The sequence below is a fragment of the Brassica oleracea genome, chromosome C6 (genome assembly GCF_000695525.1).
Source record: "Brassica oleracea var. oleracea cultivar TO1000 chromosome C6, BOL, whole genome shotgun sequence".
Lineage (NCBI taxonomy): Eukaryota > Viridiplantae > Streptophyta > Magnoliopsida > Brassicales > Brassicaceae > Brassica > Brassica oleracea.
Window position 1 is genome coordinate 3,614,457 of NC_027753.1, and position 22,804 is coordinate 3,637,260.

The window sequence follows — 22,804 nt, forward strand, 5'->3', positions numbered from 1 at the left end:
CCGGTAAAAACAACAAGTTTAAAAGTAAAAAAACATATAACCAACATTATCAGAATAAAACAAATTATTACTTAATACACACAACTTACACAACTAAACTGTAGAAAAAATATCCTGAAACAAAAGGTACTCTCAATAGCCTTAATATAATTTATGTAATCTCAACAGTACAAGTAACAAATTAAAAAGACAAACAAACAATAAGTCTCAGTGACACAGCAAGCAACACCACGAACTATATCAATCACATTACTAACACACTTTAGTCCTTCATGAGTGGAGAACAGTGCATACACAGTACATCATCACAACTCTAACTCTATAACAATAAAAAACTTAAAAAACAATGATCAACCCAAAACGCAAAATTCACAGCTACAATAACCCTAACAAATATTGAGATGAAACAAGAAATATGTGTACAACTCCGCGCTTGCGCGGAGGCAATGCCCCTAGTTAATTCAACAACCTAGCATCTATCAATCTATGCAGCTGTCTAATATCAAGATCAGTTTCACCAAACCAAACTCATAGAAAATTAAGTATAGTGAGCTGCAATCAACCACATTTGACACTGAAAAAGCAGTAAAAAATAACAGTAGTCTTACAACCATACTAACTACTAAAGAAACAGTGATAAGAAGTTTAGTTCACCAGATTTGTTTAGCTTCCTCTTAACTCTACTCTTCTCTTAGAGATAGGTTAATTATGAGAAGCTGCTTTCTTAATTACTATCAATCAATAACCGTAATACAAAAAGAAAAAGAAAAGGAAAACACTCTAAGCATAGTCTCCTATTGAACATCCTAGTAATACGCAACACTAACAATCACAGTAGGGGAACTAAACAGCCGAAGGCAACACTCCAAAAGATCCACTCGGATTTGGATGGACCAAACTCCTAAGCATCTCATGTATATATAGGACTTCATTCTTCTTTAATATCTACAACAAATTTGTAAAAAATTCAACCATATTCTTTGAAATTGACATAAATTTGAATTTAAATAAACAAAGATATTCTACAATATGCACAAATTCATAATAGTTTTGTTAAAAAAAATATATTATGCTTGTGAATAGTAACAACAAAATAGACAGTGTTAGGTAAGTAGATAAATAGATACATGATTCTAAGGCATAACGTTGGCTATAGTACCCTTTCTCTCTCCTGACGAAAAATGGGCGATTAGGGTTTTCTCTGAATCCCGCCGTTGGTTGGCCTCACGCCGGCTAGCGAGAAGATCGTTTCTTTTCTCTCTGCTTTCTCTATTCTTTCAATGGCTACTAGCGTCTCTTCCCCTTCAGATCCGAAGATTGGTGGGTTCTTCTGGAAGTCTCGTTTCCTCGGCCCCAGATCCAGAAGTCCTTCGTCAGAATATCGATCTGGAAGTAAAGCTTCAGTCTTCCTCAGTCCCGGCTTCTATTCCGTCAGCGTCGGTACCTTCCTATGCGGCGAGGTTCAAGTCTTCTCTCAGAAATTTACGAAAAATCTCAGATCCATCGTTTTTGGAGGATGGAACTCCGGTGGTCCAAGCCCCATCGAGTGTACTCCTGGAGACGTCGGACCTCTGGAAAGACCATGTCGTAGCTCATTTCCACGGAAGAATGCCTCCGGCAGGCAAGATAATCGCGGATTTGAACCCAGTGTGGGGGAAGTTTGGAAAAATTACGGTTCGAACTGTCTCCGCAACTTGCTGTTTGATCTACATCCCTTCGGTCCAGACCAGAGAGTGGGTTCTGCAGGTGGGGTATTGGCAAGCAGATAGGTGTGCGTTCTCAGTTTACCCTTGGTCGTCAGATGGGAATTTGGCAGCGCAAGAGCTTCTATTTGCGCCTACTTGGGCAGTTCTCAAGAATGTGCCTCCTCAACTGTACTCCTTAGATGGTATTAGCGTGGTTGCTAGTGGTATTGGTGACCCACTCCATACGGAAAAATCGCGCCTTGACCCATATCACTTTGGGGACACGAAGGTGAAGGTGGAGATTGATCTCTCTCAAACCCCTCCGGAGGTTGTTGAAGTTAGGGACTCTCAGGGAAACTCAGTCAGAATCAATGTGGAGTATCCTAGTCTACCCCCAAAGTGTATAAATTACGGAAAATTTGGGCATCTAATAAATAGGTGTCATAAGCCTCTAATGAAGAAGGAGCACTCTCAGAAAAAACAGACGGTGATCAGCATTGTGAAGGCGGCTGAGGACTTATCTTTGGTTGAAGCCTCGAACGAAGATAAGAAAGTCGATCAGGTTGATAAAAAAGAGAAGGAGGCTCAGATTGAAGTACCAGTAATGGAGAAAGGAAAGTCAAGGTCTCGGGCTCGTAGAAGATCGAGATCTAGAGCCAAAGCAAGAGCCTTGAGTTCCCCTCCGGAGGCCTTGGTAGTTGTGCCGGAGGATCAGGAGAGAAAAGAGCAGGAGGTGAGCTTTGTAGGAGTCCAGGATAGGGGGTTAAAAAATAAGAAGTCTGTGGAGGGTGATAGAGAGGAGGAAGATAAGGTTCAGGAGGAGGTCAATCAGAAGTTGGATTGGGGAGAGCAGGTTCAGGAGGATTCAGAATAAGGAGATGAAGATAAGTCTATATGGATCACTAAGCACTCCAAAGCTTATAGGAGATCGCTTCGTCAGGCGGCCTTATGGAAGGCGAATGGAGGGACAGCGTCACCTATAAAGCCACCAATAAAGTCATCGTCGAGGTATCTTATTCGAGGAAATTCTTCGAATAAGAAGTTTGGTTTCTGATTCAATAATACCAAAAGTTGTATATATGAAGATATTTAGTTGGAATATTAGAGGATTGAATGGAGATGGTCGGAAGAGAGTTGTTCGAAGTTGGTTACGAGGTATGGGTTCATCAGTTGGGGCGTTGCTGGAAACGCATGTACAGGAGGAAAATTTTTGTAGTGTGCTGGGAGCTATTGCTCCTGGTTGGAGGGTTGAGAGTAATTATTCCCAGGCAGCAGGAGGTCGAGTGTGGCTGCTGTGGAGTCCTAATATCTCGGTAGTGGTGTATTTGAAGACGGATCAGCTGTTACTTTGCGGAGTGTTGGACCCAGATTCGGGTACAAGCTGCACAGTAGCATTTGTGTACGCTCTTAATACTGAAGGGGAGAGGAGAAGTCTGTGGAATGATCTGGCTACTATAGCTAGTAACCCCATTGTTTCGTCTTCACCTTTAGTAGTTATTGGAGATTTTAATCAGATTTTGAGAGCTGAAGAGCATTTCTCGGTGAACCCCTATGATTTGCCAGTGAGGGGAATGACAGAATTTCAGGAGTTTCTAGATCAGAGCGGTCTAGCAGATATGGAGTTTAGAGGGACTTTCTTCTCTTGGTCAAATAAAAGACCAGAAGATCCCATTCTGAGAAAATTGGATCGAGCACTTTGTAATGAAAATTGGAGGGAGACATTTCCGGAAGCGGTGACTGTGTTTGAACCTCCGGGAGATTCAGATCATTCGCCAGCCATCATTAGTTTTTCGTCTCTGCCAGAGGTCAGGAAGTGTAGCTTCAAGTATTTCTCTTTCATATCGTCTCACCCGAGATTTTTGGAAGAAATGTTGCTGGCGTGGCAGGAGGAAATCCCGATTGGCTCAAGAATGTTCTCGTTGGGGCAAAGATTAAAGAAGGCTAAAGCGGTGTGTAGGCGGTTGAATAGAGAAGGCTTTGGTAATATACAGCAGAAAGCGAGGGATTCTTTAAGAGAGTTGAAGGTTATTCAGGAGCAAATGCTGACCTCACCCACATATTCTCTTTTCAGGCAGGAGTTTGTGGCGAGGAAGAAGTGGCAGTTTTTTGAGTCAGCACAAGAGATTTTTTTCAGTAGGAAAGCACGGATCAGATGGTTGTCGTGTGGAGACGCGAACACAAAGTTTTTTTACAAGGCAGTGTTAGCGCATCAACTGAGAAATTCGATCCGTTGTCTGATAGATGGAGCTGGTAATAGAATTTTTAATCAGGAGCAAATCAGAGATATGGCTGTGGCTTATTTTCAGAACTTGTTGGGATCAGAAGACGCTGAGCGGGAGATAATGTCTGCGGCTGATATGAGAGCATTGATCAGGTATAGGTGTCCTCCGGAGATTGTGGGACAGCTAATTCTTCTTCCAACAGAGGAGGAGATAAAAGGTACGGTTCGAGCTATGCCCAAAAATAAAGCGCCGGGGCCCGATGGGTTTGCAGCAGAATTCTTTTGGGAAGCATGGGAGGTTGTTGGGTCTGACGCTGTGGGAGCTGTACGAGAATTCTTTGAGTCTGGTAGATTGTTGAAACAGTTTACGGCTACTACGATATCTCTGATTCCGAAAGTGACAGGAGCGGATCAGTTGTCAGCTTTCAGACCAATCTCGTTGTGTTCCACAATATACAAAGTCATAGCTAGGATTTTGAAGAAGAAACTCAAGTTGTGTATTTCAGAAGTGGTGCAACGTAATCAAGTGGGATTCGCTCAAGATCGTCTTTTATGTGAAAACGTTCTGCTGGCCTCTGAGCTAGTAAAGGATTTTCATCGCCAAGGGGATACAACGAGGGGCTGTTTGAAGATAGACATTACTAAGGCATATGATAATTTGAGTTGGGACTTCCTCCTGGGGGTTCTGAAGACTATAGAGTTGCCTGAGGTGTTTATTGCTTGGATAAAGGAGTGTATCACCACACCGTCTTATAGTGTGGCGGTTAATGGAGAGCTACATGGTTTCTTTCCTGGTCGTAGGGGGTTGAGGCAAGGCGATCCGATCTCTTCCTTGCTTTTTGTCATTGCCATGGACGTTTTGTCAAAAATGTTGGACCAAGGAGCTATAAATGGAAGGTTTGGGATTCACCCGGAGTGTGAAGCGCCTTTGATCACTCATTTGAGCTTCGCAGATGATGTACTAATCTTCTTTGATGGTTCTATAGAGTCTTTGAGAGGAATTCTACAGATTTTGGAGGAATTTAGACAAGTTTCGGGCCTGAGAATCAATCTTAATAAAACCGAGCTTCTGTTAGATGGTGGTACTTCAAGCCAGTGCAGAGAAATGGCAGAGGAGATGGGGATTGCTCAAGGGTCACTACCGGTTAGATATCTGGGGGTCCCGCTGTCGCCAAAGAAGATGACAAGGTCTGATTTTCAGCCGTTATTGGACAAAATTGCTGCAAGGTTTAATTCTTGGACGGTGAAACATTTATCTTTCGCTGGAAGATTTCAGTTGATCCAAGCTGTTATATACTCAACAATATCCTTTTGGGCTTCCATGTTTATTATCCCCAATGAGTGTGTAAGAATTTTGGAGAGAATGTGTGGAGCTTTTTTGTGGAACGGAGCGCCCAATTCGGCGAGGGGAGCAAAGATAGCTTGGGAGTCGGTATGTACTCCAAAGGAAGCAGGCGGCTTGGGGTTAAAAAGATTAGCAGACTGGAATGTTGTTCTGGGTCTGAAGCTAATATGGCTGATCTTTGCGGCGGGAGGGTCTTTGTGGGTATCGTGGGTCAGAAGAAATTTGGTAGGTACAGAGAACTTCTGGACGCTGCAACCATCGAGTCGGGGAAGTTGGATTTAGAAATCTCTGTGTAAGTTGAGGGCTGAAGCGAGACCTTTTATTCATTGTCAGATTGGCTCGGGGATTACAGCAAGCTTCTGGTTAGATAATTGGACCTCCCTTAGCCCCCTTATTGAGTTGGTGGGCGACAGAGGACCAGCTGTGACTGGTATTAGTTTAAATGCGGTGGTGGCAGACGCATTAACGAGTGAGGGGTGGTGCTTTGAGAGGAGTAGAAGTAGGAATGCGATCATTACTTTCCTGAGGGAGAATTTGCCTGAGTCATCACCAATTATGGCCTCAGAAGATGATGATCAATACGTATGGAGGATTAATGGGCAGAATGGATCAGGGATGTTCTCTACCAGTGAGACGTGGAGAGCCCTATTTCCATACACAGTGGAGGTGTTCTGGCACGATGCGGTATGGTTCTCGGGTAGGATTCCTAAGCATGCTTTTCTATCTTGGGTGGCAGCAAGAGATAGGATGGTAACGAGAGACAGACTCCTACGATGGGGATTGATAGTACCACCATCTTGCGTGCTGTGCGTGGGTCATAATGAGTGCAGACATCATTTGTTTTTTGACTGCGAGTTCAGTGAGCGAGTGTGGTTGTTTTTCACAACAAGACTCCACCTTAGCTCTCCACAGTTGTTTGAGGATAGGTTGAGATGGCTGAAAGCTCCTGCAAGAGGTAGGAATGTGAAGTTGATTGCGAGGTTGATCTATCAAGCTTGCGTGTATTTGATTTGGAAAGAGAGAAACTCTAGAATACATACTGATACTGCGCGGCCTCCTGAAGCCATCATTTCAGAGATAAAGCAAACAATTCGGTTGAGGTTGGATCCCTTAGCTCGTGCACAAGTTTTGGGACCAGGAGAGAGTTCAGTTCTTGCGGTTTGGCTCTAAATTTTTTAATTGCCTTAGGAGTTTTTTTTGCTTTGGTTTGGTCCTTTGTTAGGAGGGGGTAAAATTGTGTTAGGTCCTGTGTAATTACCGTAGTGGGACCTGAGTTGTAACACAAAGTTAAATAAATAAGACAAACTTTGATAAAAAAAAAAAAAGTAGATAAATAATGTGGTACGGTTCAAATATTGTTTTGTACAAAAAGACATGTTAAGGAAAGTCTACAATAAATGTAATGAAAGTTTGAATAGTAACAAAATAATATATTGTGCAAAACAAATATTAGAATGATAAAATGTTATAAACTGTGTTGAATATCAATTAATTTTAAAATAAAATTTTTAATATATATTTACAACAAAATATAAACTGTATTAATAAAAATGTAAAAAAAAATTATAAAGCACATGTGATATAATATTTGATAAATAATAAAAAGTTTAAATGAAAATTTAGTGTATTTACTTATTTGTAACAAATACCATGATCGAGTTACATCATTTGTTGTCACTGGTTGATGGAGTTCTCTCTTCTATAAATCAATCAAGGTTTAACATGTAAAACGATAATTTTGAATGAACATATTGTTCCCAAAAACAAGCATGGAAATATTGTAACAACCAATATTTTCAATCTTTTATTATATTAAAAAATATTAGCACAAGATACATAAATTAAGAAATAATGACTTTTATTTTATTTTTGGCATTCAACAAACAAACACATCCAACAGTCATATTTTCCGACAAAAAACAATAGATATTTGTTTTAACGGATTTGGATGTTTTGGTTTATGGTTTAAACCCTGCGAGTAGAAGTAGTAGTAGTTTTGTTGGAGCCTCCTCCAATATTCATCTCCTCGCTGCTCGAGGAGGATGGGTCAAGCCCGTACTCACTGGTGCCACCGTACTCGCTACTTGCCGCGTAATCGCGACTGTCTAGTGTCACTTTCCGGAATTTCTTCATCTCAGCACCATATGTGCCCGTCTCATAGTCTGAGCTCCCATCACCTCCGCTTGACCCCATGTATGAGCCCTGCCCTGGCTTCACACCATCGTTTAAGTCGTCCAGAGATGCATCACCCTCCAATATCCGAACGATCTAGTACGGAAAAAAAAGCAGAACATTTAGTTTATAGTAAGCATTAGCCGAACGATCTAAGATTAACTAACGCCTAGACTTTCTAGGATTAAAAATGACGTGTTTTGAATAAATTGTAAACATGTAGATTTTTGATAGTAAGATATAAACTTATTATTTACCTGACTCATCTTTGGGCGGCGGCGACCCGAGTGCCTAACGGCTGCAGCAGCACAAGCCACCATGCGTGCCATCTCATAAGGCTCGTATTGATTCTCAAGAAATGGATCAACCAATTCTCCATATTCTCCGTCGTGAACTGCATCCATGCATAATGGTCTTGCCTGCCAAATAAGATTAGTCAAACCATGAAACTGCTTAGTTTCATTTTGGTTTGAGTTTAGTTTAAATGAATGTACAAGTATATACCCAGTCGACCAAACTGTCTTCCATATCACCACTTAGATCAACAGGTCTGCGTCCGGTTATGAGCTCAAGAAGCATAACTCCAAAAGAGAAAACATCTGATTTATCTGTTAATTTTCCACTTGCTGCATATTCAGGGGCTAAGTATCCGAAAGTCCCCATGACTCGAGTCGACACATGTGTGTTGTTGTCTTGAGAGAGCTTAGCCAACCCAAAATCTGCAACCTGGAGATTAATTGAAAGGAATGTTATGGAGAAATATTAAACAAAAAAGTTTAAATAATTAAAACATACCTTGGCTTCGAAGTTAAGATCAAGCAGAATGTTTGAAGCTTTTATATCTCTATGGATGATTTTAGGATGACCTTAACACAGTTATTAGATAAAAAGATATGAATTTTATAACTTTGGAGATTTGATTTAAAGTCAAATTAGTGAAAAGCAAAGAAAGAAACGATATTCACTCACAATCTTCATGTAGATAAGCAAGTCCTTTAGCTGATCCTAAGGCAATCTTGAGTCTAGTAGGCCAATCCATCACAGTCCCAGTTTTCCCTATAACTCCATTAATTTAGTGACAAAGTGAGTTAGTTCTTTTCTTAAAGAAAAAAAGTGAGTTAGTTTTTATATAATTAATAACCTTTTTCAAGAACATAAGAAAAAGAACTCATCATCAATTACCATGAAGGTGGAACTCAAGTGTGTCATTAGGAAGAAACTCATAGACCAACAGCCTCTGTCCTCCTGAATTACTGCAATATCCAACAAGAGACACGAGATGTCGATGATGGACACGGCTGATGATGTCAACCTCTGCTTGGAACTCTCTGTCTCCTTGTCCGCTTCCCGCTTTAAGGCTCTTCACCGCGATCTCTTTACCATTAGGCAAGACTCCTTTGTGAACATATCCGAACCCGCCTTGTCCTAATAGATGGTCTTTGGAGAAACCTTGAGTCGCGGCTGCTAGCTCCTCATAAGTGAATGTGCTTTTGTTGAATCCCAAAGCCACTGAAGGGTGAGGTGGTGGTAGAGACGGAGCATATGGACCTGATGAGTAATTCGAGCTCATCTCATTGCTATGGATTGCATTTGCACCTCCTGAAACTGGTGCTGGTGGTGAAGGCATTGGCTGCCAGTTTCCTGGTGGTGGTGGCGGCGGTGAATTTACCCAGTTTGTTCCCATTGTTCCAGGAGGTGGAGGAAGATTGGCAGTGTTATCATTTTGGTTGTAATGTTGTTGTTGCTGTGTAGCGGCATTATTGAAGTATTGATCACCACCATCTACAGTCCCACCCAACAAAATAATTAAGACAAGACATAGATGAGATTTGACTTGAAATAAAACAATTTATAAGAACTAGAGTCTTGCAGGAAAAAACTGATCAACTGGTTTCTTGTGTAACAAGAAATCATTCTGAAGCTTATGAATTCGTACGGTGTTTTTTTCGTTGGGCTCATGGGTCTCTGTACATATATTGAAATAGAATAGCGGAAAATATGATTCTTTTGGGCAAATTTTAAAAAGAACATTTTAAAAGTTGATCACAAAAATAGTACCCAATAATAGCATTCATTTGACAAAAATACATAAAAAAAATTACTCTAACTCTAAAATTATAATTCCAATCACCACCCCCATAATACGGAACTGTAATCAATGAACCCTAAATCTAAATATGAATAATTTTTTTTTTGCTTTTTATCTTTAAGACATGTTATTTTGAAAATTTCCCGTTGTGTATTAGTTTTGTCATAAAAATATGTTTTGGTGATATTTGAGAATATTTCTCGGGAAACAAATTTCATGTTTTTTCTTGGCAAACAAAAAACTAATGGGGTTTAGTTAGGGTCACAGGGTTTTGAATATACATACTTTTGCCTGGAGCGAAAGCATTGCTTCCGTAATACGGCATCTGTTCAATCTTTGATTTCTTCTTCTTCTTCCGCAAGCAACAGACGCATAACAATATCATGACAAGGAACAAAAGTCCAGCTGCAGCCACAAGTCCTATAACAACACCCATGTTCGGACGATCGTTACTTGACGAGTTAGAGCCACCGTTGCTTGTAGGCGGCGCCAGTGATTTTGGTGGTGAGTGGGAGCTATGTTCGGAAGTCTTAGACGGTGGTGGAGGAGGAGAAGCGTTATTGCCTCCTCCATTGCCGCTTCCATCATTTCCTTGGTTGTTTCCTTTGTTGTCACTCTGCTGCGGTGGGGATTGTGAAGGAGGTGGTGGAGATTGTGATTGCGAGGAGGGGATTGAAGATTCATACGGTGTTGGTGGCGGTGAGGAGGAATTTTCCGGTGGAGGAGGTGATTGTTCTTGTTGTTCTGGTGGAGGAGCTAGAGTTGGAGACGGAGGAGGAGGTGTTGTTTGACTGCCGGAAGTAGGAGGAGGAGATGTTATTTGGTCGTTGGAAGAGGGAGATGACGGAGAAGGAGGAGGAGGTGCCGGCGGTGAGTTCTCCGGGGACTGCCCCTCCGCCATAGTCTCTCTCTCTCCGGTGGTGTCAATTGAAACCTATTTGAAACAATGAATACCCACCTCTGTTTCTGTTCCTAAGATTAGGAACTAGAACTCCCAATTTTTTAAGATTCTATTTTTAAGAATTTTTTTTATTTTGTTTTAGTTATTTCTTTATTTGGGAGTTATACAGCCCAGCAAAGTATTAAAATTTTACATTTCTGTTGTAACCGAGATGTTATCTAAGAAAATTTGTTAGCAGTTTATAATGCTTTCCTTGAAAGTTTAAAGTGAGACCTCGCGCTTACTAGACGGGTGCTCTAACCAACTGAGCTACAAGAGAGCTGTTTGCATATTTATTTTCCTTTTCAAATTTCTTATTTACTTGTTTTCTAACAACTAAGCATGTATAAAAGAAAGATATTCGAGAAACAGAATTTTGGCACTGAATGCTGACGAATGGAATATGTACAAAGGTGAGAGAATACGTGGAGAAGATTTTTTTTTAAATAAAATTATACACAAACAAATGACAACTTAATTAGGAGATGACCACCTACCGTAACTTCTACTGTAAAAGACTCGCTAACAAGGGAAGTGAATGAAACTGAGATTGAAGAAGCAGTCTATGGTATTGGAGCTGATGTGCACTTGGAGAAGACGGTTTTAACTGCAAGGTTTATCATATTTGTTGGGATTTTGTTGGAAAAGATGTGATCAAGATACAGTCCTTCTTTATTTTAAGATGAATATTGAAATCACTAATATAAACATTTGTATAATCCCAAATGAAAAACAAAATACATATTTTCTGACTATCACCCTACTGGATTGATTATATAATGTTTTTTATAAACCATATAAAAAATTCTAGCGAACCGTTTCCAAACCCTTCTCAATAAGACTATTTCAGAATCACAGGCCGCTTCCATTTTAATAAAATGATCACTGATAATGTGACAAGAATTTCTCAACTATATGTGACCACTTTTTTTTTTTTTTTGGTGCACTGTGACCACTAAAACTGATGTCTCCAAAGCGTATGATGGACCGGAAGCTGTAAGTAAAACACTCTTTGTTTCAACGCATCACGGTGTATGGGAATATCTGTATAGGTTTAAAGGTGAAAACAAAATTCTCAGAGACTCAATCTGTGGAAGATGTAAATATACATCCATCGATAACATTCTTTTGGTATGTGGAATCAGAAATTTAAATATACTATTTCAGTTGTATAGGAGTAATTTTACTAATCTTTCCGCACATAGCCTAACTAAATATGGTACTCAAAATAGCTTATTTCATAGTTCAAAGTTGCAACCAGCTTCATGGATATATAATTGTTTGTACAATGATTACGTACACTCTTTCTAATCGTTATATGAGAATTTGACGGAAAATAATTGTTTCTGACATTTTACTGCTTATATTAACACTTTATCAATCTGATAATTTTGAAGCTACTACGTATATTTTCATTTTATTTAACAAGTTGTTTATTTGATTTTGTAAATGTTTCAACCAAGATAAAAAATATTCTTTTGAGTTATGGTTGATGAACTTTTAATGTTTAACATTATCACATTCAATATTGTTTCACATTCACAACGACTAGTAAATAGTTTATATATCGCCAAATGAAAATATATATTATAATGTGATGATAAGACCAACTGCCATTTTATGTCTGAGAAAACATCCAACTTATAATTAAAAAAAAAAACTAAATAAGACAGTCACACATGTGAGGATGAGGGAGAAGCAGTTGAACTAGGATTCTTGCGAACGTATTTGCGAGCCCAAACATGTTTGCCATCAATAGTGAATTTTCTTTTATTCCCTGGACCCACAATCTCGTCCATCTTCGATGCACATTCCATCTTCAACACCATCCTCGCAAACAACGGTTGCTCATTCTCTTCCACCTCTTGCATCAGTATCGCTTCTATCACTTCCCCAAATCTCCTTGTAAAGTAAACCACAACTTCTGACTCCGAAATGGGGTACCCTTTAGAAAAGGTCAGAAAAACGGTCCTATCATCCGCCAGTACCACCACTTCCTCGCTCCCCACCTCCTCCGTGACGGTCTTGTTTGTTTCTTCTTCAGCAGGAAGAGGTGTAGTAGGAGCAGGAGGAGTCCTTTCTTGTTGAACAGTTGAGGTTACTTGTTGAAACCTAATTGGTGTTTGATGTTGAACACTCTGCCTAGAAGGGATTCCTTGTTGAACACTCGACCTAATAGGACTTTGATGTTGAACACTCTGCCTAGTAGGGGTTCTTTGTTGAACGCTCTGCCTCTTAGGGATTCCTTGTGGAACACTCAACCTAATAGGGGTTTGTTGTTGAACACTCTGCCTAGTAGAGGTTCTTTGTTGAATATTAAACCTATTAGGGGATTCTTGTTGAACACTTAACCTGATATTGCTCATCCCCTGGATAACTTTCTCCCTCTCTAACGCCAATAATTGCTCCTTAAAAATCTCTGCCTTCACGCATAAGTCATCAAAAGCTCGGCTGCAGATATCATTCATATTCTTTACCACACCAAGGAGGAGAGTTTCGTGGTTTTGATGGACGTATCTGAGAGTAAGCCTGCCTCCAGTCAAACGCAAGAGCAAAGGTATAACCGAACCATCATCGTTGTTCGCAACGAAGAGCGTTGAATAATCTAGGTTGTGTAAGATACTTAGACACACATCGACTTCGTTGGCCACCGCATCGATGAATGCGTCTGATAATTCGACGAGAAACGGTGTTAAGTTTCGAGCGTACTCGATTTGCTCGAGCAAGAAGAGAAAAGCAATCACTTGAGACGTTTGGTACGTGTCTCGGTTAAGATCAAAGACAAGACGACTGAATAAGGTCCTGTCTATTTTGTGAAAAGCATAGTACTCCTCACGTGTTACACCCACAATAGAGGAAGGAAGGTCTGTGAAAGCCGCAAACGACGAAGAAGAAGAAGAATCCATGAGGGTTTCTTATATATTTTGTGGCGGTGGTGCTGTAATCTTAGTTTCGAGACAGTTTAAATAGATGAGACATTCAAACTGGTGAAGAGGTGCGATCTTTTTTTCCCTATAATATTTTTGCGTCGTTCGTGTCTGTAATTAATTATATCGAAAGAGGCTCTGCATCGCTGAGTGATACATCATGACCCTTCGATTATCAGGGATGATTCATCCCCTCAACCCTAATTTTTTTTTCCTTTTTTATTTTTGTATAATTTTGCTTTTTTTCCTTCTAGTTTTCTTTCCATTACGGAAAATCCGTTGCTATGCATGTGTATGAATATGTATATGTGTAAAATTTAAAAATAATTATAAATTTTATCAAAAAAAAAAAAAACTGAAAGATAAAATCCTATGTATATGTATGTGTAACTTAAAGATCCATTCCTGCGTATGTGTGTATGTAACTCAGACCCATTTCTATGTATGTGTATATGTAACTTAAAGTTCCATTCCTATGTATGTGTATGTAACTTAAAATGCATTCATTCATAAGGATCCGAACGGTTACATGAGGGCAACATTATCGCCGTCGTTAGCTTTAGTCCTTAGGGAGTATATGATTTAATTTAAATCAAATTTGCATCATATACGCTAGGACGCGTCCGTTTTGTCCTTAGCTAACATATTTTTTTTTTGTCCTTAGGTGATACGTGTCGGCAAGGGAATGGTGGAAGAGTTTTCGTTAGGGCAAAATCGAATTGGGATCGAGATCGACATTTCTCGTCTCTCTCCTTCTCTCTCGCGGCGATCGAAAGGGCGATTTTGCTCTCAACGGCACATCTCCTTCGTGACGGTTCTCCCGTCGACGAATCTCCTCCCAAGTCGTCTCCTCTCGACGGATCTCCTCCTGAGGCATCTCTCGGCGGTTATCACCATGGATCCCTTGGCGCATCTCCTTCTCTCTCGATTCTCTCCGCGGATCTCTCAACCGTTCTCTCTGTGATTCGAAGGTGAAAGGGTATGTGTTCCTCCTCCTTATGATTTGCATGTAGTTGGTTTATGTTTTCGATCTACTTTAGCTGAGGTTTGCATGTATTTAGACTTTGATTGATTTGCTTGCTTTGCAATAGATTTAGGGATTTCGTATCATATATTTTCGTCTCTTTAGTCTTTGAGAGTGTGGTTATTAGATGATAGTGGTATTATGTGATGTTATCGTGTAGATGAGTTTATCGATTCAGTAGATGTGTAATGTGTTCTTCGCATTTGGTAAATGTGTTCTGTTATCGATGAAACTGAGATGTGTGATTATTTGTTGTTTATCTCATGAAACTGAGATGTGTGTTCTTATGTTTTCGAGGTTATTAGGTGAGGTGAGGTTCGATCACCAGGATTGTATTAGCAAGGAGATCAAAGAGAAACAACCATTTCCTCCACAGTTGAAGGTAAACTTCTTTCTCTTCAACTCGAAAGTAATGTAGTTTGTATAATAGTTAAAACGTCTACTTTTCTTTCTCTGTTTTGTTTGCGACCAAAGCGTTTAGTCTGTATAATAGTTAAAGTGTCTAGTTTGTTTGCAAGGCCACACTTTCTTGGTAGTGTCGAGCCTGTTTTGATTGTGACCAAAGCATGTAGTTTGTTTGCAAGGCTAGTTTGTTTGGTAGTTAATGCACTTGAAGTTAGGTAATTATGGTTGTGTAATGTGTAGTAACTGAGATTTACTTTTGTAGTTAGGTCATTATGGTAGTTTTAATTACCATTTTCAACTATTTAACCCTTCTTTCACAATTTCGATTTAATCTCCATCATCTTCTTTCTCTTTTCTCTGGTATAACTCTATCACATTCCTTCTTCTATTCTCTTTTCACTTCTATCTTCTTTATTTTATGGATCCAAGGATTCCGTATAGCCAGTCTACTGGTTATACGGGCCTTCTTTACAGTCAACACGAAAGTGTTTATGATGGGAACTCTCCTTATGAGAGTTTTCCTTCTGGATCTTCACAGATCCCTCAATTCAGTTCTCAACAGTGTGAGGCTCCAACTCCACCCACACATCCACCCGTAGAGCGTGGGAGGAGACATAAATGGACCCCAGCCGAGGACGAGATGCTGATCAGTGTCTGGTTAAATACCTCTAAGGACGCTATAGTCGGCAATAACCAAAAATCAGGCACTTTCTGGAAACGAGTTGGAGATTATTTCTTCGCAGCTCTTTCTGGTGGAGATTGTGTTGAAAGTAGCGAGCATGTCCACTATAAGCAGAGGTGGCACAAAATCAGTAATGACACATCCAAGTTTTGTGGTGCATATGCGGCTGCAGAGAGACAGATATCTAGTGGTCAGCATGAGAACGATGTACTCAAGGTGGCCCATGAAATATTCTTCGCGGATCAGGGGTCCAAATTCACACTGGAGCATGTGTGGTGTGTGTTGAGGTATGAGCAGAAATGGCTCAACCTCAACAGCACTAAAGCTTCTGAAAGTTCAAAGAGGAAAACCGTTGAATCAGATTCCCAAACTTCAACCACAAGTGTTGGTGAGGAAGAGATACGCCCTGAAGGTGTAAAGGCTGCAAAAGCTAAACATAATGCAAATGGGAAGTCTGTTGATTACTATACGACGGTACTTGAACTGAGGAAGGTGGATTTGGATAGGAAAGAAAAACTCCAGAAGCTTGCCATCTTAGACACTCTCCTAGCCAAAACCCAACCACTCAGTGAGGCTGAAGAAGCAGCCAAAAACAAGCTCCTCGCCTAGTATATTTAGAAAAATATCTGCTACAACCTTTGTGTGTTTTCTGTCAGTTTGGTTTGTATGGTTTTAATGTGAACGGTGTCTATGTTTTTAAAGCTACAACCCTCCTGGTTGCTTTGTACTAAAACATTTATCAATTGATCTATTATGTTTACTTGCTTGTATGATGTTTACTTGCTTGTATGTTTAGCTACTATAAATGTCCATCTTTAATATGAATGTCCATGTCTAATTTTTATCTTGTAATTTTTTGCAGTTTTCGGATTACACATGGGTCTTGATTACAGCTATTCACAACCTTCACAGGATGAGACGTTTGGTGGGGCTGAGTCAGACAGTGACTACAACGAAGTCGAATCTCTCATTCAGCAAGACCAAGCACATGCGTTTGTGTACCCTCCACAGCCGGAGGTTGAATTCGGATTTCCACAAATATGCTACTGTGGGAGTGAACCGAAGATAGCTACGTCTAGCATCGAACCAGGTCGCAGATACTACACATGTACAAATGCAAACGATGGAGAGTGTCATGTGTGGAAATGGTGGGACGAGGCTGTAATGGAGGAGATGCGAGCCAGGGATAGACACACATTTCAGTTAGCCGAGAAGGTAGATTCTCTGACCTTCTTCAATGACCATGCTACTGAGCAGAAGCTCGTTAGATTAGAGAACATGGTGTGTGAGTTGGCCAAGAATAAATCAAAGTCTAGCTTAGATTACTTCGTTGCGGTTATGGTTATGGTCTTAATTTTCATAGGTGTCATCCTCGTATTTCTCTAATTTGTTATGGTTATGAGAACTTCTTTGTAATGACTTCGGATTTGTGATGTATGGTTGACATTTGTGATGTATGTGTACCTAATAGTTTATGACATTGAAACAATATGCATGTTTAAAATTCAGAAGAAGTGAACCTATAAAGTAGTTGAAAATGTCAGGAGACAAACATGTTGTGTACCTAAAAAGTAGTTGAAAGGTTCACAAGACAAACAACAGACAATCACAACATTGTAACTTCATGAGCCTATAAATGTGACGGACATATTCTCGTTAAAATTACAACTCCTCTACTTCTTTCTTATATTAAAAACATTGCCTTCTTTTTTTCATTCAAAATGGCTTCTTCTTCACATTATCATTATAACCAAAATGACGATGATGTTGATCCATTTGAAAATATTTTTGAAGATTTCTTACAAATCCCAGATATTATTCCCAAACCGAGAGAGCGAAAAACACGTATCTTTATTGAGAGAGAGCGGGAAGAAGGCCAGGACCAGCTTTGGAGTGATTATTTTAGCGAGACTCCAACATTCCCACACAATATTTTTCGGAGACGGTTTCGAATGAACAAGACTTTGTTCTTGCGTATTGTGCATAGACTCTCCCAAGAAGTTGAGTATTTCCAACCAAGAGAAGATGCAGCCGAACGGTCTAGCATATCTCCGCTCCAAAAATGTACCGCATCAATTCGTCAGTTGGCGTATGGTGGTGGGGCTGATACCGTTGACGAATATGTCCAACTAGGTGAAACCACAGCTAGAAAATGTTTGCACCAATTTACCAACGGAATCATCCACTTGTTTGGCGATGAATACCTTAGATGTCCTACACCGGAGGATCTGCAAAAACTACTATATATTGGAGAACAACGTGGATTTCCAGGAATGGTTGGAAGCATCGACTGTATGCATTGGGAGTGGAAGAATTGTCCAGCCGCTTGGAAAGGAATGTATTCACGAGGAACCGGAAAACCAACAATTGTGTTGGAGGCGGTGGCTGATTACGACCTCTGGATATGGCACGCGTTTTTTGGAGCACCAGGTACTATGAACGATCTTAATATTCTTGATCGATCACCTGTTTTTGATGACATTATTAACGGAATAGCACCACAAGTCAACTTCTATGTTAATGGTCATCCGTACCATTTGGCCTATTATCTCACTGATGGGATTTATCCTGACTGGGCGACTTTTATTTAATCTATCCGTCTACCACAAAGTGAGAAACATTCATTATTTGCTAAAACCCAAGAAGCTGTACGGAAAGATGTTGAACGTGCCTTTGGAGTCCTGCAAGCTAGATTTGCCGTCGTCAAAAATCCATCTAATTTATGGGATAAACAAAAAATAGGAAATATTATGAGAGCATGTATCATCCTCCATAATATGATTGTCGAGGATGAACGGACAGCAAGGACACAATATGTGGTTCCTGGATTTGAAGAAAGTGAAGAGGAAAGATTTTCCGTCAATATGCCTTCGCCTCTCGGCAATACAATGGATCGTCGAACGAACGTTCGCAATAGACAAGCCCATCATAATTTAAAAAATTATTTGATTGAAAATATATGGACTAAATTTGGACATCTTCCAAATAACATGTAATTTATAAGTTTTTATGAATTTAATAAAATGTTTGTTTCCTTTTAATTATGTTTTTTTAATTTTTTTTCTTTTTTTTTTAATTTTTTTTGTTGTAATTTTCTTTTTCTTTCAATTTAATGTTAAACTTCTCTTTTATGTTTTATTTAAAATGTATCTTTTATATCTTATCACACATTAAAATAAATATTATAAAATATGCTAAGACTTTTTTTGTCTTACCAATAATCAACAAATTTACAAAAGTCCTTAAGCATTTGTCCCTAACTAAAAAATAATATTAATTTATTCTAAGGACAAAATTTTGTAGAACCAATAATGTTGCTCTGAGGAACAATTACGATGCTTCTGATAGTAACAAAAGCTTTTATATATACTAGTGGGAATCGGATGGCGGAATGGGAGAAAATAAATCCAAAAACAAAAAAGAAATTATTTTAACATTTTTATAAAACACTGAATAGTAATTATACAGTATAAAGAATAAATTATTAATGATGTTGTTTGTTGAATTGCAGAGATATTTTATTAATAAGGGAGACATGGTAAAGATGCGGAAAATATGGTATACATGGATATGTGGGGTTGTTTTTGTATTCCAACTCTTTATATTGATGGTGGTATCTGTCTATGCTTCCGAAGTTTGTGGATGTGTTTTGGAGTCAAATAAAAGAGCATAATCATGGTCTGGTTCCATGTTTATTGGGAAGGAGGTGTATTAGTTTATGTTTTATCTTGATGTATTTATGGGGTTATATAGCTGGAGTTAGTTGTGCCGTTACATGTAGCTATTATGATGACGGTAGGAGTATTTTTGAATAAGTACGATGGTACTAAAAAGCGTTTGTTTTTTTGTAGGTGAATCTTTTTCAAAATTTGTGTGGGAGGGTATATTAGGATTATAATTTCCTGTTAGGAATACCAGCAATCATTATTATGTATGAAAACAGTATTTAAACCTATTTTAAGGTTTTATTAGTATTTTATAGAGGATAATAATATACGATCAAGGCTATGGCTTAAATATACGACCAATCTGATAAAGTTTTTTTTATTTATTAGGAAAATTAAACTATTGGTCTGCCTCAGAAATAGAGCAGTCACTGTGCTGGGAAAGTCAAAGTAGATAAGACGAATAATTTAAATGGGGAAGTTCCTGCTTATGCATTATTTAAAATCAAGGTCTCTATTTTATATTTTCTTAAACCTAAGGAATTCGAGCTTTCTTGAGGGCGTGCGTAGATGCTATGTCCATCTTCTTTGGCACATGACCTATTGGATCCTTAACAGCATTCAAAGTTGTGGCACCGCTGCTACCCCCGGAGTCAACCTTAACATGAATTGGCTGAATATCTCCGACGTTTTGACCATCGTTGCCACCTTTTTCCTGATACAGATACATGTTACGGGGGATGAAAACGTCGTCAGAGAGATTGGACACAATAATAGCATGAGACTTACATTGACAGCAAATTCGGGTAGTGGTGGACGTTCATGTTCGTCGATAATACTGGTAACAGTGAAGCTTTGATGGGTTGAAGTGAAATCATACGTAGTCAACTTGACATGGAAAGTGTATGGTTTTCCTTCCATGCTTGTAACAAATGGAGGCATCTGCGAGTCCTCGGGATACACAACTTCGTCAGCCTAGGAAAGCATAGTAATCTCGTCAGGAATACGTTTATGAATACTATAGCGAGAGGCAGTCCGAACTTACCAACATTTGTCCAGCTACACGTGCTTCGAGTCCATGCAATTTTGTCATTACACCATCAAAACAGATAAAGAGACCTTCTGCGGTGTCATCAGCTATTGCAAGCTCCACTCGGTAGCTGGTAGTAAGCATATTTAATTGTATTAGTATTAATTGGCAGTGAGAAATATAATGTATGGAAGATAGTTCAACATACCGTAGGTCACCAACAGCATGAGAGTTGTTGCATCGCACACACCTGAAGGTGGAGTCAATGCGCTGGAGCTTTCTGCCGCATTTAGAGCAGCCAAAGTAACACCATCCCTTATCAGAGTGTAGTCGAATAACTCTCCCGGTGCACATGAATTCAATATCCTATATTTTATATACCAATATTATAGTTAGAACCAAACCATTCAAAAAAACAACTAACACTGTAATCTGTTTACCTGAGACACGGCGATGGTAACAAAGCTGTTGAGCTCGGCTATGGTTACGGGCTCGACAATTGCAACCTTCCTCAGAAGTGGGGCGGCAGGTGGGAGACCAGTGGATATAGTGACCAATCTTTTTACATATACATGGACATTTTCCATTTATAGTAGGTATATGAGAACAATGTTATATTTTAAAAAGGCCCAAGTCCAACAGACCGATTGAAAGACGTTTTACCAGCACTGGTTTCCTCGTCAAAGTAAATGTGTGTTCCGTACGTGGCGTTGAGGAACAAACGGCCTACACAAAGAGGTCAACTATTTTTTAATGCACAATCACATATTAATACTCGATATTGATTTTTTTTTTAAAAATAATCAATACCTCCAACTGTTCTTGGGTTAATGTTTGTGGCAACAATCACCCTTGGATTAACACGCATGGAATCAAGTTTTCTGTGAAAATCGATTGCTTGATTGTCGAACAGACTCAATATGACAGAGTTATCGCTGCAATTAGAAGAAATGAGTGTAGTGGTGACTTCATACGCAAGTTCATATGTAGAAATTATTCAAACTAAAAACTTTTGAGGAATAAGAGTTACTTATCAAGTTTGACTGTCACCATAACATGATTTTTTTCCTTTTGGAGGATCGCGCACGGTGCTCTTGACAGCAGTAATCTCAGCCAAAATGTCTGCCGGACATGTATACTAATATTCAACATGGATATAGGGCTAACAAACTTATTGAGAATTAAGAAGGCACCTGGCAGCCGAGTGTTGGTGTTTGCTAGTCTTACCAAGTCTGTCTTATCACGGAATCTGAAACTTTCTTTAGGCAGGGGTTGTTTGATCGGAAAACGGTAATAAAGAAGATGTAGGTTTAACAAAGACGTCTTATTTATGGTCGGGCGAACGTTCAGTCGGTCGCCATCTTGGTGGGCCTCCTTTGCTGGGCCGAGAAGCCCGTAGGCGTCCGAGCAGCCGCTGAGCCGAACATACTTCAGTCGACGATGATCGACTAAAAGTACTCAAGAGGCAAGCCGAGAGACCTGAGTCTTAAGCCGACCGATCGAGCCGTCGCTCTACCTAGTCCGGGCCAGGCCTTTGTATTCTTCGGGCCTTGTGGGGTGGTCAAATTCATCCTCTACAGTAAGTCCCCCCCCAGTCCATTAGCGAGCGAAGTGCTTTCTGGCTCGTGATGGATTCTAAGGTTTGAAGGCTTGAGGGAATAGAAGGCCTGTCGGAAGGTTGGAGCGATTGGTCGATGAGTCGCACGGCGTCGTTCTCTCGGAGGCGAGCAGGAGAAGCTTCATCGCTCCCTTTGGTCGTTGTGTCGCAGGGAAGGTTCTGGGATATTTCCGCTTGAGATCGATTAGTCGCGGATATTCGGGTCTCGACTGACGTGTCTAGATTAACCGTTGGTTTATTCTGATTTTAAGATGACCGACATCTGATTTAGACGAGAAGCTGAAACGTCGCGAGGGTCCGCTGGACATTTGGGAGAGTTTCAAGGCCCAAACGGGCCCGTTTGAATTTAATGACGCCTCGAGTTTTCCCTCCTTCTCTTCCTTCCATAATATGTCTAGAAGCGGAATCGTCGCGAGGGTCCGCTGGGTTTTTAGGGTGGATTTCGAGGCCCGTTTAGGCCCGAATAGACCTAATGATAGCGCCTGGAGTTTCCCCCACCCTCACTTTTCCTTATAAATACGCAGACCCCCTCTCATTTCTTCAAGTTCTCCTCCGCGATCAAAGGTACTTTCTCTCTCCTTTCCTTATCTCTCTACGTGTTATAGCCTTCTTTCGACGCATTCTTCGCCGTCTTGCCCCACCATGTCGTCAGTTCAGAGACTATCGAGGCAGCAGAAGGGGAAATCAGTTGCGGCGACGTCGGCTCCGGCTAGGAATCCTGACGGCGGTTGCACCGGGGAACTCGAATCGGCTCATCGTACGGCGATGATGGATACAGTCAATTTGTCTCGCTCCCAGAGGCTTTTAGTCACAGATGCGACGAGGCTTGCGGGAGAAGGAAGTGAGAACGTCGCTGTGAGGGACGCGACGGAGTGTGCGAGAGATGGACAGAGCGGGGCGGTGCCCGTTGACTCGATTACCTTGAGAGCTCGTGCAGTGGAAGACGTTCCTTCGGAAGACGACGGTTCTGAAACCGAGTTGTTTCCGACGACCTTCTATCC

General features: G+C 40.2%; 5 protein-coding genes across 6 annotated transcripts; 2 read left to right on the forward strand and 3 right to left on the reverse strand.

Moving 5' to 3' along the window:
• Window positions 1-7,031: 7,031 nt before the first annotated feature.
• LOC106299136 (proline-rich receptor-like protein kinase PERK7) lies at window positions 7,032-10,471 on the reverse strand. Of its 2 annotated transcripts, none has more exons than XM_013735269.1 (7): window positions 9,798-10,471; window positions 8,606-9,205; window positions 8,393-8,479; window positions 8,219-8,289; window positions 7,928-8,149; window positions 7,681-7,842; window positions 7,032-7,519 (listed from the first exon to the last, which is right to left on the reverse strand). In XM_013735269.1, the coding sequence occupies exons 1-7, from the start codon at window positions 10,411-10,413 to the stop codon at window positions 7,217-7,219; spliced, it is 2,061 nt and encodes a 686-aa protein (XP_013590723.1). In that variant the 5' UTR covers window positions 10,414-10,471; the 3' UTR covers window positions 7,032-7,216. The 2 variants fall into 2 exon arrangements, with proteins under 2 accessions (XP_013590723.1, XP_013590722.1); XM_013735268.1 differs by having other exon boundaries at window positions 8,393-8,485.
• Window positions 10,472-12,068: 1,597 nt separating this feature from the next.
• Window positions 12,069-13,400, reverse strand: LOC106299318. Its single transcript, XM_013735427.1, has one exon. The coding sequence runs from the start codon at window positions 13,356-13,358 to the stop codon at window positions 12,126-12,128; it is 1,233 nt and encodes a 410-aa protein (XP_013590881.1). The 5' UTR covers window positions 13,359-13,400; the 3' UTR covers window positions 12,069-12,125.
• A 1,316-nt stretch (window positions 13,401-14,716) lies between these two features.
• On the forward strand, window positions 14,717-16,876 carry LOC106297241. The gene is made up of 2 exons (XM_013733521.1): window positions 14,717-14,785; window positions 16,353-16,876. The coding sequence occupies exon 2, from the start codon at window positions 16,367-16,369 to the stop codon at window positions 16,874-16,876; it is 510 nt and encodes a 169-aa protein (XP_013588975.1). The 5' UTR covers window positions 14,717-14,785; window positions 16,353-16,366.
• LOC106297240 (glutathione S-transferase T3-like) lies at window positions 15,227-16,099 on the forward strand. Its single transcript, XM_013733520.1, has one exon. The coding sequence runs from the start codon at window positions 15,227-15,229 to the stop codon at window positions 16,097-16,099; it is 873 nt and encodes a 290-aa protein (XP_013588974.1).
• A 2,814-nt stretch (window positions 16,877-19,690) lies between the features above and the next one.
• LOC106297242 lies at window positions 19,691-21,053 on the reverse strand. The gene is made up of 7 exons (XM_013733522.1): window positions 20,996-21,053; window positions 20,830-20,911; window positions 20,626-20,743; window positions 20,394-20,551; window positions 20,201-20,315; window positions 19,945-20,130; window positions 19,691-19,870 (listed from the first exon to the last, which is right to left on the reverse strand). Exons 1-7 carry the CDS (start codon window positions 21,051-21,053, stop codon window positions 19,691-19,693), a joined length of 897 nt encoding a protein of 298 aa, XP_013588976.1.
• Between the last annotated feature and the right edge of the window lie 1,751 nt (window positions 21,054-22,804).